At 47.2% G+C, this 15,010-nt stretch overlaps 2 protein-coding genes across 2 annotated transcripts in view; one reads left to right on the top strand and one right to left on the bottom strand.

Moving 5' to 3' along the window:
- The window catches only part of RAB4A (RAB4A, member RAS oncogene family), a 25,822-nt gene extending 18,266 nt beyond the window's left edge, over window positions 1-7,556 (top strand). The window contains exon 8 of the mRNA XM_030448211.1: window positions 7,518-7,556. The gene's annotated coding sequence lies outside the window, so the exon portion shown is untranslated. The remainder of the gene's footprint in view (window positions 1-7,517) is intronic.
- On the bottom strand, window positions 4,737-15,010 carry CCSAP (centriole, cilia and spindle associated protein). Its single transcript, XM_030448209.1, has 3 exons — window positions 14,668-15,010; window positions 7,110-7,393; window positions 4,737-5,112 (listed from the first exon to the last, which is right to left on the bottom strand). The coding sequence occupies exons 1-3, from the start codon at window positions 15,008-15,010 to the stop codon at window positions 4,942-4,944; spliced, it is 798 nt and encodes a 265-aa protein (XP_030304069.1). The 3' UTR covers window positions 4,737-4,941.

Below are 15,010 nucleotides of genomic sequence, written 5' to 3'. Positions count from 1 at the left end.
GTCATAATTGATTGATCCATCTGAGCCTTTACATCAGTTAGGTATCTTATGGATCAAATACATAGCTGTGGTAAGGCTTAAACATGAATGCTATAAAAATTTTGATACCTCTGTTGCATTATACTCTGGGTGCTGAAAGAATTAAACACTATAAAAATCTCAAGAAATCCACTGTAAAGAGAGAATAAAAATACCAGGATAGCTTTGTTTACTTCATATTCTCTACAACCAGCAGCAAACAGAGCTTCAGTGTGGCCACATCTTGAGTCCTGTGTCCAGTTCTGGGCCCCTCAGCTCAGGAAGGATATCGAGGTCCTGGAGCAGGTCCAAAGGAGGGCAACCAGGCTGGTGAAGGGACTCGAGCACAGACCCTATGAGGAGAGGCTGAGGGAGCTGGGGGTGTTGAGGCTGGAGAAGAGGAGGCTCAGGGGAGACCTCATCACTCTCTCCAACTCCCTGAAAGGAGGTTGGAGCCAGGGGGGGGTTGGGCTCTTTTCCCAGGCAACTCTCAGCAAGACAAGAGGGCACAAAAGGTCTCAAGTTGTGCCAGGGGAGGTTTAGGTTGGAGATCAGAAAGAATTTCTTTCTGGAGAGGGTGATCAGGCATTGGAATGGGCTGCCCAGGGAAGTAGTGGATTCTCCGTGTCTGGAGATATTTCCAAAGAGCCTGGATGTGGCACTGAGTGCCATGGGCTGGGAACTGCAGCGGGAGTGGATCAAGGGTTGGACTTGATGATCTCTGAGGTCCCTTCCAACCCAGCCAGTTCTATGATTCTGTGATTCAGTGCACCCCTTCTTTAACAGCTTAAACTTGTTCTTAGTGTTGCAGCTTCCTCTTTATTCCCACTTTACCCCCTTCTCCAAAATTTCACCTTCCCAAAGGCTTCAGCACTTCAGAGAGCTCATCTATTTTAGGCTCTTTTCTACCACCAATAAGGGAGAAAAAAAAACCCAAAACCCAGACAGATGGTGAAAGGGTATTAAGAACCTGTTAAGAGTTAGTGGAGCCAAGCCCAGAGCTGGGTTTACACCTGCAATTAACCCTTTAACCCCAGCAGCCTGAGACAGGCAGAGGGTAAAACACCCTGTGAGGAAAAAGCAGAGACCCCAGAAGGCAGAGGACAGGCAGCCAGGGCACTTTGTGTGTCACTCTTTTTATTCACAGCTACAAGTTGACACTACACTATTAAATATAGACAATACAGAAGCATTAAAAACAAATACTCTTTAAAAACCTTAAAAAACACATATTGCTTCAAGCTTAGATGGTATTTCCCTATATATATATATTTTTTTATTTTTTTTTAAAGTGAATTCAGTGCTAACAATAGCTGAGGCAGCTTCCCCTTCATTTGTACCCCTTGTTGTACAGGGGCTACTGTCAAGGTGTTGAATCAGGCTCTGTATATGGCTTTTCTGCTGAGTGCACTAAGCTGGAAAATAAACAAATACCCAGGTTACCACACACAAGGCCCTCAGCTTGCTAGCTTTTGGTCCCTACCACAGTAAAAATAATAATTAAATAAAAACAACTCAGGCCTTCATAGTTCTGTGGCACTGCATTATACCATAAAAAGAGAATTGACTTCCTTCCAAGTTAAAAATCTGATTAAAATGTGCATTTGCTACCCGGATAAAAGTCTTAGCAAAAAAAAAAATCAGGTCTGTCCCTCATTTTTGGTTAAGTTTGGCTATCACCTTGAGTGTCTCAGCTTCCAGTGAAAAAACTTAACTCCTAGTTGTAAAGTGAGAGCAGTGACTGAGCAGGCATGCTCCTGGGGGTTCCAGGGGACAGTCTCAAGCAGTTCTCATTGTAACATTTTTACATTGTGAACACAAGTCTTCACAACACTAAAATTGCAGCATCACACCTTTTTAAGAGCCTTGTTTCACTTAGCTAAGTACTTCCAAAACCAAAAAGCAGCAGTTATTTTAATGAAGACTTTGGACAACTGAGTAGTTACTGTGTTCTTACAAAGTTTAAACCAGTGAGAAGTGTTCAGCACTTGGCTGAATTCAAGAGTCCATGCAAGACAAAGTTCAGAACTTCCTCCATTCCTAGGGTGACAGTCACAAGGTTTTCCATTTTAGTTAAGTCCAATTTCATGGGGAAAAAAAAAAAAAGCCACCTCCTATGAGAATTATAGACTATAGTTAAAGCTTTTACACTTGAAAAGCTTGGCTTTCCAAGTCAGTTGGCTCTTCATTTAACACCAAAGCACTAAAAAAAATGCTTTTTCCAGATTTCAGCCTGGCACATATCAACTATTTGGCATCCACAGCTTGCAGAGATCAGAACTATGCTGTTCCACATGTAAGAAAACCTACCAGCCTTTTCTTGTGTTGGGTTTTTGAGGGTTTTTTGGCCAAATAATGCCCAAAGGGAGGAAGGCTACCCCATTTGCAGAATAACTGACCCCTCATTTCAGGCATTATATTAAACCAAGGTATCACCAATATAGCACCCAGGATTATTTTAGCTACAGGCTCTTTGCAAAAGCATGAGAGTGGCTCAGGTGACCTGGTGGGTGGCATTGCTGCCTTTCCCCCACAGCAGTTTTCCTGGGAAACAGCTCTTGGCAAGGATAAGAATTCCATCAATTCCTCAGTACACAGCAGCCTTGATGTTCTTCAAGATTTTCATGCTCTGCAGAACACCTGAATAACCCTTTCAGATGGTTTAAATTTAGTATCTAGCAACCAAGGCTGAAGACATTGAAGCCTTCTGTAAGGTTTTGACAGACCAGCTTCTAACAGGAGATTAATTTTATATAAAAATGGGTATTTAAGGCAGGCACATAACCATCTGGCTTCCTCCACTCTCAGTGGGAACAGAGGGCTGCAGAAACTCTTTGAAAGCACAGCAAGGTGGATTCTGACAATCCTACACAACCCAGGAAGGTGTTTTATGTGCCCAGCTGCAGTGGTTGTACTGAATAATAAGGCTGTGGAAACAATCTGAGTTAATGCTCTGACACTGCTGCTGACAGCTGGGTTTCTGAACTGAAACAGCACCAGGAACAACTTCAGCATATTTACAGGAGCTGTTTAAAGAGGAAAACACAATAAAAGAAAATTATAGGAATCTCCTGGGATAAAGGCAGCCTCTGGAATAGTTTGCCTCACTTTTGGGCACTATTTAAAAGTTCTAACAAGTGCTAACCTGTAGTTTATTAAAAAATTGCAATACAGCAGTTTCATTCTGTACAAAACACACTCCCTTTGCATTCTCAGAGTTAAAGGATCTCTACTAGGTAGCCTGAACAAGACCTGTCTGTATTTTTACAGCTTTACAAATACCAGATTATCACTTCATGGATTCTAGGACATTTTAGCAAGATTAAACCAGAGATTAATAAAACCTTTACCCATGTAACCACATTAACACCAGGAGGCAGCAGTGCTTGGTCCCTTTGCATGGTTTTTTCTTTACACTTTCTGTCATTTCACTTTCTTTCAGTAAGAAACTTTTCTGTGTCAGTGTGTGAGAGGAGTGAGCACTGAGATCATGGGATGAAGCTCAGAGCTGTGCAGGATTCTGCTGCAGAAGTGCAAGTGTGCTTTGAGTGGGAAGGGATCCAGTCTGGAAAACACAAAAGCTTCAAAAACAACTGAGCTGAGCTAACCAACGTGGGTAACTAACACACAGCACAGCTGAACAAAACTTTGCACAGCTACAGCAATAATCTGCCTAAAGCTTAGCTATCAAACTGAAACGTTTAATTTACAGCAGCTCCAGGGAAAAAAAAACAAAAAAAAAAGCAAACAAACCACCAAGGATCTCACAAACAACAACTGCCTGACTGTGTAGAAGTAGGATCTACACAGGGAATGTTCAGACTCCTTTAGATATTCCTGTTGAGTAGAGGGTACACCTCTCCTTCCTCCCCTCCTAGAGCAAGGAGCCCTGCACCAATTTCAAGAGGCAGAAACCTCAGGATTTCATTTGCAAGTTTTACCAGCACAATTTTTTCAAGTTTCAAACCTTTCACAGGTACAGTACCAAACAAAATGCCTATTGCACCCTGACCCTCCACTGAGCAAACCAGATATTCTGAAGGGTTAAAAACAAGACTTCAGTAGACAGGAGCCAGCCCTCTCCTTCAGGAATCTGACATTTCCAGGGTTAAACACAGAGGAATTGTCACCACGAGCTTCAGAGTGGCACAACTTGATGCTGATAGAACAAGCAACTGCTTCCTGAGCAGCAGGCATCAGATCATGGTTGTCTACAGCAGTTACTTGCTGATCCAGGCACAGCAACACAACCCTGTCACTGGTTCTTGCCCTGAAAATGAGTGGTTTATGCTACTGAGTTTCCAAACAGTTCTTTTGATAGCATCAGCAAATTCACTACTCAAACAAGGTTTGGTTTGTTTGTTGTTTGGGGTTTTTTTAAGTTTATCCAGGCAATAATTTTATTAATATCTACATTTGTTAGAGCTGTTTACCAGAGCAGCAGGCCCTCCTGTTGCCTGCCTTCATGTACTTATTTTGGTAGAAGAATTAAATCAAATAGTACTGCAAATGCAAAGGCACCTCCATCACACCCTTAAAAGTCTTTCCCCAACACCACCAGCCCATGACTTGGACTTTAAATGAGGGATAAGGGAATATTTATAACCAAGATCAAAAAAAGTGTTTGCTTTGACTCCCTGTGTGCCAAGATTCCCCACCTCCCACCCCCAAAAGAAGTCAACTGAAGCATTAGAAAGATTCCCAAAAAGGGAATGGTCTCAAAGTTTGGGTAGCTATCAAAGCCTCTTCAAATGTTATGGCTCCAACAATACACCCCAGTGTGAGGTAGGTAGCCAAGATAAAAACATTGTACCAAGTATTTATCAGCTGGAAACTCCCTATAAAACCCTTGCATAAGTAGTTTGGGTCCTTGGTGTCCTGATAGGTGGAATTTCTCTTGAAGATGCTTAAGGGAATCCAAATTCACCGAGCTCTTGCTGAGTAGCATCTCATGTACTCAGTCATCCACGGGTTGTCTGCTGGGGAGGGCTTCATCTGCCAAGCTTTCTCTTCTGCTGATCGTACTCTCCTCTGGGACAGTTTCTTTTTCTCCACTTGCCTCCTGTTCTTTGCTCGCAGAGCAGATTCGTGAATCTGAAAGAGCAAGAGTCAGAATTACAGCAGGAAAAGGGCCCAGGAACATTCCCCCCAGGAAAGCTGAGGCTCATTTGGTACTTGCCCCAATCCCCAGCCTGAAGCAGCAAGGGTTGCTAGCAAGCTGATCTTTTCTTCTGTGATTTGTATCACTCAGAGAAGCAGAAAATTTCATCAATAAAAAAGGCCTCAAATTTTATTCTGCATTATCTTATCTGCATTATGCTGTTCAGCCTAAAGAAGAGGAGGCTCAGGGGAGACCTCATCACTCTCCACAACTCCCTGAAAGGAGGTTGGAGCCAGGGGGGGGTTGGGCTCTTTTCCCAGGCAACTCTCAGCAAGACAAGAGGGCACAAAAGGTCTCAAGTTGTGCCAGGGGAGGTTTAGGTTGGAGATGAGAAAGAATTTCTTTCTGGAGAGGGTGATCAGGCATTGGAATGGGCTGCCCAGGGAAGTAGTGGATTCTCCGTGTCTGGAGATATTTCCAAAGAGCCTGGATGTGGCACTGAGTGCCATGGGCTGGGAACTGCAGCGGGAGTGGATCAAGGGTTGGACTTGATGATCTCTGAGGTCCCTTCCAACCCAGCCAATTCTAGGATTCTATGATCTTCCACGCTTCACCCTTTTCAGCTGTTTCAAAAATCTTGACTGTTTCTCAATCTACCATTCTAAAAACATCAGTTCTCCTATTCCTACCATTTAAAAATCTTAAACATCCCTGAATATGCCCAAGCATCCCTTAAAACCCAAGCCACAGTAGTAACACCAACCCCTAGAGACTCCTTACTCTGATGAACTTAATTTTGAGAACATGCTGCAGGCACAGCAGCTTACATTTTTAAATGGAGAAATGATGATATTTTCCCCAAATTTAATCTTAAGAGCCAGCTTCCATGTTTGCTTGCTTTTATCTCCAGATTTAAGTCTCCTGTGTCAGCTTGGGGAAGGTAACACCTTTCAAACATGCAAGAAAACTGACCCAGCCAGGCAGCAAGTAGCTCCCACCTAAAGTAACACCCTTAGTGACAAAACAGCACATAAATAGTGTTTCAAAAGTGTCTTGCCCCTTGACTACAAATTCAAGGGCTGTTCTGTAACTGTTTCTAGCATTTTAAAAAGGTTAGGAAGTATAAATAAAGTATAAACATGCTCAAGTTGGGCATCAGCCTCTATTAGGCTTCACCATAAAGCACCAACTATTTCCACCACTGCTCACAGGTTCAGTCCAGGATCCATGATCAGGAAGGACAACTCAAGACCCATTTTCCTCACAGGCCTGAGCTGTCCAGGAAGGACCAGACTTTGCTTCAAACCCTTTCCACAGCAGGAGTCAGCTTGATCTTGTACAACAAAACCACCACCCAGCTTAATCCTCTTGGGTCATAGATTCAGACTCTACATGAGCAGTCAAATAAAGATGAGGCACTGGCAGGGATACATTAATTATGATGTTTTAGGAAAGAAACACATGGATCTGTTGTAACACTCCAACCTTAGTGCTTTATTGCTAAGCCAGAGCCCAGCACAGCAGAATTCTGATGCTGTCCATGCCCATCTGAAGTACATCAGTGCTATCCTGATAACACACATCACCCCTGCAACCCATCAGCCATCTGACAGACCATCCTACTGTCAGCAAAAAGCTCCCTGCTGGAATAGTCTGCTAAATGCCTGATGCTTTTGCTGTTGTTTTCATGAAGTTCAGAATCTTGAAATAGATTCATAACAGCCAGAAACAAGATAACTTTGGGTCAGAAATTGCAAGTATTAGTAAAGGTGGGAAGTTTCAAAACTGATTAGCAGCTAAGGGCTGCTTGATTCAAATGTGCCAAACCCCTTCAAGGTTGATTGCTGGAGTTTGTTTTATAAATTATTGTTAGAACCTCCATGCACTCAAATCAGGGCACCCCTGAGAAGTTTCCCCAGGACATTGGACCCGTGTCTCACCAGGCACTAAGTAGTTACAGCCCTTTAGTGAAGCAGAAGCTTTCACTTACTTCATTTGCTGACGCAGAAGCACAGACATTGTGAGTCCTCTGGCTGCCTGTGTCTGTCTGTCTTTCCCCCCATCCATACAGAGCAAAGGGGTGTTTGTTCTCCTTTGGTGGCTCTGCCTTTTGGGGACTTTTGGCTGATCTTTGATCATTCCGACTGGACAAGGCACTTCGGCTCGAGCGGGGTCCCCTGCGGCTGCTTTTCTCTGTGTCCTTCCCAGAAGTTTGTCCTGCTGGCTTTTCCTGCTCCTCACTCTGCTGCTTTTCTTGATCTTCCCTTTCTTTCTCTAAAAAAAAAAATTTAAAAAAAGACAGAAATTATGCTTTAGGCCCCCAGTGACAACACAGTAATGTCTGATTTGCAGAGCCTCCTTGGTACATCACTGAAGATGTTTTGGTTTTTTTTTTTAGAAATGGGAGAAATTACTTCCTTAGCAACACAAATCCACTTTGCTTCAATGCCTTCAGTCTCTCCTTAGTGACTGCATCATTTCCAAGCCCATCCCCAAAATATTTCATCCAGACTGAAATCTGCCTCTCACTGAGGGAGGCTACAGATAACCAACAGCTCCAGGCAGAATTTTAAAGACTGTTTCCAGGGAACTCACATCCTCACTATTTCATCTTCCCATCTCTCAGACAGCAAACAGATGGACTGCTGAATGCCATGGAGATGCTGCCAGCCAGTCAGGGATGGAGCCTGATAAGATTATGTGCAATATTAAACCTCTCCTATTATAAGCTTCCACTGAAAGAAAAATTCCTCATTTTTGAGCTTCCCTACTCTACATACATCTGGATGGTGGATTGCTGTTACTGGAGGAGCAGATGAAGCAAAGATAAAGTGACAGACATCACCCTCACTGCCTGTTCTGTGAAGCATGTTCTACTTCACATATGTTTTATGTTCCACACTCAAGAGGCAACACTGAGGCTCATTTCCCCACCATGTGCTTTTTAAACCTCCCGTTGCAAGGGTCCTCCAAGCACTGGGTATGCAGAGTAAGGTTTGTAAGGGAGAATTTCAAGTGTTTCTGTTGTTAAACTGGAGATGCAGATAACACTGAAGGCTGAATCAGCATTGTGTAAGACATTAAATAATAACAAGACTGAGAAACAACTGTTCCATAAGATATAGTATTCCACATCAGTGGAATGTGGCTTTATAAATAAGTAAATACACAAAACCCTGTTTTCATTTTCCATCCTGCAAATTTGCAGAGGTAGTGTGGGCAAGTCAGAGGTGCACCAGCAGATGCTGTGATCTGAAGGATCACTGACTTTTAAGCCTTAGGTTAATGAAAGGATTTAGTTGATTTACAGAAAGCAGCCCAGCAGTAAGGGGTTGCCTTCAAGTATCCAACCTTTGAGCATCAGACCTTGCTTTGGGCCAGACACTCCCAGTACTACACATCCAAACTCTGGCATAAACTTGCTGAGCTTGCAAGTTTTCTGCCACACCTTCAGTTTCTGGTTGTGGTGGGGACTCTCTCTGAGAACTGAAACTCTCTGTCCCAAGCTCTCCCCCTGTCCCAAGCTCTCTCCCTCTGTCCCAAGCCCTCTCTCCCTGTCCCAAGCCCTCTCTCCCTGTCCCAAGCCCTCTCTCCCTGTCCCAAGCCCTCTCTCCCTGTCCCAAGCCCTCTCTCCCTGTCCCAAGCCTCAGCACTTTCAGCCCCCACTGCTCTGCATGGAGGGAATTCCCTCCCTGGTGCAGGAGGAGCTCACTTACTTTAAGGCTTGCTCACAACAACTCTGATGTTAAAAGCAGAGGCATTTGCCAATCCCATGACAAAATCACAGTAATTCTTGCTAATTACTAGGATCTGGCAAGTCAAGCCAGGACACACCCAACTTGACACAGCTTTAATTTCACTTCTGATGAAATGGGAATTACCCCCCCTGGCACACTGGTTAAGCACCCAGTTGAGCATCTCTGGCACTTGCTGGGTGCTTGGAGGGTAAGGACATGAAGCTTTGCCACGTGCCCCAGCATTGCCCATCCTCTCTCTTGCTGGCCTGGAGTCTTTCAGCACATTTTCTGCTTGCTGCCAACCAGAGAAGCTCTGGTGCTGTGCTCTGCTTCAGCCAACCTCTACTCACCTCCCCTCCAAAATCTGCAGCTGCAGATGATGCTGCAGCCCTGCTGAGGGGGAGGTCAGGAGCAGCCAGCAGTGTGCTTGGAGCTGAATCTGCCCATAATTCAGTGTCCCCACAAAATAACCAAGAAGAACAGGGAAACCAAAAAGGGGGAGAGGGGGGAAAAACCAAAAAGGGGGGAGAGGGGGAAAACCAAAAAGGGGGGAGAGGGGGGAAAGAAAAAAGGGGGGAGAGGGGGAAAGAAAAAAGGGGGAGAGCTGCTCCCAAGGCAGCTCAGTCAGCACAGAGCTCAGAAAACAGGATTCATGCATCATTCTGCACAGCTCACAGGTGAGGAGGGTCTGGCTGGGTCCCCTGTAAGAGAGGTCATTACCAGCAGGAAAATAGAACACTGAAAGGGGACAAACTGCTGTCAACTCAGAAACAAAAGTGCTTTTCTTTTAGGAAGCTGTTCTGTCCTCCAGTCAAGGGGAAAAAGGCATCTTCCTTCTCTACAGAGGGAAAGGGAGCAACAGAGGTGGCATTTTGAGACTTATAATGATAGGAAAGTGGGGCCTCTGCCATTGCATTGCTATTCTAGCTTCAATATACTGTACCAGAGAAACAGTCATGCCTGGGGATGCTGCTCACTAGGACATAATCCCAGCTGGTGCAGAAATGATTGAGCCAGCTTGTCCTAAAATAGCACTGAAAGCATACGGGTAAATGGCACACAGAGACCTGAGCACAGTTTCAGGGTAAATGCTGCACCGTGGTGAAGGCATAAGGCAGGTAATCTTCTAAATAAAATATTTAAATTAATCAAAATTGAACTCCAGTTTGTATCCAAGCCACTTCACCAGGGGCTGCTTTTCAAGAGAAGGTAAAAAAAAATAAAATAAAAAAAAAAATCAGCAGGGAAGGAATGAGCCCCAGCTGCTCAAGGAGGCTCACCACAAAACCATCACCACCACCACCACCACCATCACCACCACCACCATCACCACCCATCTCCTTCCCATGCAGTGTCAGAGCTCCAGCAGCCACTGGGAACTCAGAACCACCCAGCTGCAGCATTACAGGGATTAGGCAGGAGAGAGGGGGGAAAAGCCATAAACATTGCAACCCACACCATGGATGCTAAGATGAGCACATGCACAGGAGGGGATTAAGTGCTTAGCAGGCAGAACAAGGCTGCCAGGCCCACCCCATGAGCTCCTGCCCCAAAGAGGTCACTTAACCCTTACTGCCCAGCTTGCAGAGCTCATCTCTTCCAGACCCAAGCAGGAAAATCTCCAGTGGAGCTTCTCTCCTCCCCACAGCACTGCCATGCTCTACAGGGCAGACCCCACTCCCATGGCAAAGGCTCTGCTAGAGATTACTACAAATATCAGCACCCTCCTGATCAGGTCCCCAGCTCCTAGGGGCCAACAGCATCACCTCTCTGCATTTGCTCCTCCCAATCCCATCTCGGGTTCAGGGGAAGCACTTTGTGCTTAAAACTGCCATGGGCAGAGCTCAGAGTTTCCTCCTTTAGCATAAAGACCTTTCCAAGCAGGGCAGGCATGTCCTCAGCATGAGTGAACTGGGTAGGAAGGAGTTAATGGAGCTGAAACACTGCAGCATTCCTGCTTCAAGACTGATCTTTCATGAGGCAGGACTGAAGCTATGAGCAGAGCTGAAGAGATTCCCAGGAGCTTCCTCTGCAGCACAGTTCAAAAAGCAAGGACTGGCCAGGCTTGATAGCACAGCTTTGTTTCCACCCAAAACAAACTGGAGCAGCTTTGAAGGAGAGTTCTGCAAGCAGCTCAAGTGACACTATTGTCCCCACCACTTACTCCTTCCCATGTTGTTGGGCCAGCAAATACACCTGCAGCATCATGGCAGAGAAGATCAGGGAACCAGCTTGACATCTGATCTTCTGCTGAGCTGCACTAATCCAGATCAGTCACTTGTCAACTGCTGTGTGACAACTGCTTTGATCCCAGCTTGTCACTGCTGTCATTTGAGACCTCTGTACAAAAAAACAAAAACAAAACAAAAAACAAAACCCAAAAGCAGAGCAGCCATGAAGACTGAAAGATGCCTTCACCTTGCCTGTGTGCACAGCAGTGTCACCCCAGGAGCAGCAGTGCTGCTGCCAAGAGCTCCTCTTTGTCACTCCCCAGCCCCCTGGGCTCTGGTGACAGCTTGGAGGACGTGTCAACCAAACCAGGTGATGCAGGACAAGATTTTGCTGGATGGCATCTGTGCCCGGGCAGGTTCTAAAGCCCAGCCACGCAAAGAGTGGCAGCAAGGGAAGGGCCAGAGGGGATCAACCCAAAGGTGCCGCCCAGCACACCTTGGCATCACTGAAGCAGTGACAAAGCCACTTAGCCCTAAAGCTCCACACACACCAACTTTCCCTGCAGACACTACAAGGGTTTAGGAGCAGCTTCACCCACACACATGGATTCATCTCCATGAGGCAAAGCAGCAGCAGTGCCCACACCTCCCCCATCTTCACCTGGCTTGACCTCAGGTGTCAGTCAATATTCACTGCCCAAAAACACCTTGGCCCAAAGCACTGTGCCAGTGCCACCCAGGCAGAAATCAGGGTGCCCAGAGCACAGAGGGGAGCAGCAGGAGGAGCAGGTAACAACCAGGATGCTGCAGCATGTGGGTGGATGTCAGCTTCAGAAGACAAAAGATGGCATCAGCAAGAGCACACTCAGCTACACCCACAGCACTTCAGTGTAATTAAGTTCTTCCAGAAAAAAAAAAAAAATAAAGGCAGATGAATAATGGAAGATTCAGAGTAGTATTTTTCAATGTTATCTCCTCCACTTGTTTTAATTAGCCAGCAAAGCAAAAGAAGAACACAGCCTCTTAATTGTCCAATGCCAAACAAGTTGCTTACCTAGTAGTGTACACACTAATATACAATAAATTTCCAGCTGCCTAAGCAGACTTTTCAGTCCTTTTGCTAAGGATTTGCAAAGCCCTTAAATACAACCAGGACCTAAAAAATATTTACCCTAAGCCACTTGGCAAAAGAAATGAAGGTTAGGCATAGATTTTTTTCTCCTACTGTAGTGTAGAGTAGCAAGAACATAATAAAATATTAGTTATTCCCTTACAGCAGCCATGGCAAAGTTGCATCAGGTATAAATTCCCCCAAACCCCACAGAGTCACAGACCACTGCTCCTCCAGTCCCTTTCCCACTGATCCAGTAGGATACACTGCCATTAGGGAGGCACTGGAGAGCCACAGAAAGCATCTGCATGGGCAGCACAGCCACAGCTACCAAGCTTTTATCCACTGCCAAAATGGACCCTACCAGAACCAGGCTACCAAGTAACTCCAGCCTGATCTCCTCTCAGAGAAGAGTCAGGGAAAGCTGCAGGGAGCAGGCAAAGGACAGAACAGAATGTCCTTTAGAACAAAATTCTGGGCCCTGCCACAACTCCCAAAGGTTGGCACGTGTTCAAACTGGATCAGAAAAGGTGGGAATGCTAAGCTGAAGTGCAGCTTCCACTCCTAGAACCCCAGAATCAATTGGGTGGGAAAGGACCTCTGGGATCATCAACTCCAACCCTTGATCCACTCCCCTCGTGGTTCCCAGCCCATGGCACTCAGTGCCACATTCAGTTTCTTCTAAAAACCTCCAGGGATGGAGAATCCACCCCCTCCCTGGGCAGCCCATTCCCATGCCTGAGCACCCTCTCTGCAAAGAATTTCTTCCTAATATCCAACCTAACCCTCCCCTGGCAGAGCTTAAGCCCATCTCTTGTCCTACTGATATCTGCCTGGGAGCAGAGCCCAACACCCCCCTGGCTCCAACCTCCTTTCAGGGACTTGTAGAGAGTGATGAGGTCTCCCCTGAGCCTCCTCTTCCCCCTAAACAGCCTCTGCTAGAAGCCAGGCCCAAACACTGCCCAGCAGGACACACTCTGCCTTTTCCCATGAAACTATTCCCTGCTCTTCTGTGATTCCTTAGTGCTATTTCCCTCTGCTACACACACCCTACTCACTGCCATGCTCTGCACAACCTCTTCAGCACCTGACAGCACAGCTCAAGCTTTTGTACAGCCTGGAGTTCTTAAGGACAATGAATGCAGTTTTGCCTTGAGTCTCAGAATAGAGATCATTCTGGTAAGCTCAGGACATGAAAAACTGATGAGTGTTTCTACTCCAGACATCTAAAGTGCATCTAAACCCCAGAACAACCCCCTGGGCAGCATGAGGCTTAACTGAAAAATTCAAGGCTTTTCCCTGCTACTATACAACAGCTCCACAGATGACCTAAAATACTTTGCAAAACACTCACCAATGGCTGCCTGACAGAGGTTTCTTTCATTATAGGTAAAAGACAATATCCCGTGGGACAAAACCAAAAATACTAACTTGGGGAGCTTGACAGTGCTGTTCTGTTCACCCACTCCACATAGTTAAGATATCAAAAGGCAAGAGATGCTACAAGAGAGGAAAGAAACTTCTTCACCAAAAGGGTTATCAGACACTGGAACAGGCTGGGAGGGAGATGGTTGAATCACCAGCCTTGAAAGTGCTGTGTGGATCTGGTGCTTAGGGATGTGGTTTAGCACTCAACTCAGTTAATGGTTGGACTCTACCAAGGTCTTTTCCAACCAAAACGGGTTTATGAGTCTATAATTAAAAAAAAAAAAAAAATAAAAACATTATTATTCTATTAAAAATACCAGCTCCACACCTGCTTGGGCCTACGGAGCTGTCTGCAAACCTAAGGCCGAACCTCGGGCAGCATTCAGAACCGAACCCAGTGGGTCAGAGGAGACAGATTAAGCAGACCCGGGGAAGGAATGGCGTTCGGAACCGGTCACTGGCACAGAGATCAAATCGCGGCTGCTTGTTGCCATCCAAGCCGCTTATGTAACGGCGGGGATGATGCTGGGTTGCCATGGCAACGCTTTACATAAGCGCTGTGACTCAGGACCAAGCGGTGCCACCGCTCGGCTCTTTAAACCGACGCCTCCGATACCGCAGCTCCGGCTTCTCCCCGGGCCGAGCCGGGAGGGTCCCTCCGGCAGCGGCTGCACCCGGGAGGAGCCCCCGGAGCCCCAGAGCCGCAGCTGAGGGGGTTTCACACACACACATCCCCCCCTCCAGCCCCGCTTTCCCCCCCGGCTCGGCCCAGGGCACCACGCGGAGCCCACCGCACCTCCCCGGCACCGAACCGGGACACCCCCGCAGCCCCCCCCCGCTACGAGGAGGAAGGCGGCGGGGCCGAGTATCCCCGCATCGCCACAACGGAGCCATCTTGGCCGCCTCCGGCCCCGCCTCAGCGGGCAGCCCGGTACAGACACCCCCGGACCCGCGGTGCCCCCCTTCCCACTGCCTACCGGAGCTCTCCCGTCCCCCTCTCCGCTTTCTACCGGGACTCTCCTGTCCCCTCGATACCGACTGGGGCTCTCCCGTCCCCTCCCCGCTTCCCACCGGGGCTCTCCCATCCCCCTCGCTCCCTACCGGGGCTCTCCCGTCCCGTCTCGCCCGGTGCTGCTGCCGCCGCTTCTTCTTCCTCCTCTTCCTCCTTCTTCTCTTTCTTCTCTTCCTCCTCCTCCTTCTGCTGCTGCGGGGCAGCCGCGTTGGTGCCGGGTGGCGGAGGAGGTGACCCCGCTGTGCTGCTGCCGCTGCCGCCGCTCTCCTGCTCCCACCCGTCCCAGAGCCAGGGCCGGTGCGCCTGCTCCAGGAGGCGGCGGCTGAGGCGGTACCGAAGCAGCTCCAGGTAGCAGGCACCGCACGACTCCCATTTGGGCTCCTTGAAGCGCTTCATGTACTCCGTCTTCACCCGCCGCGGCGGCACCACCAT

Source organism: Calypte anna, chromosome 3 (assembly GCF_003957555.1).
Source record: "Calypte anna isolate BGI_N300 chromosome 3, bCalAnn1_v1.p, whole genome shotgun sequence".
In the NCBI taxonomy this organism is placed as follows: Eukaryota; Metazoa; Chordata; class Aves; order Apodiformes; family Trochilidae; genus Calypte; species Calypte anna.
Note: the sequence above shows the minus strand (reverse complement) of the source record. Positions and strands in the feature narration are given on the sequence as shown.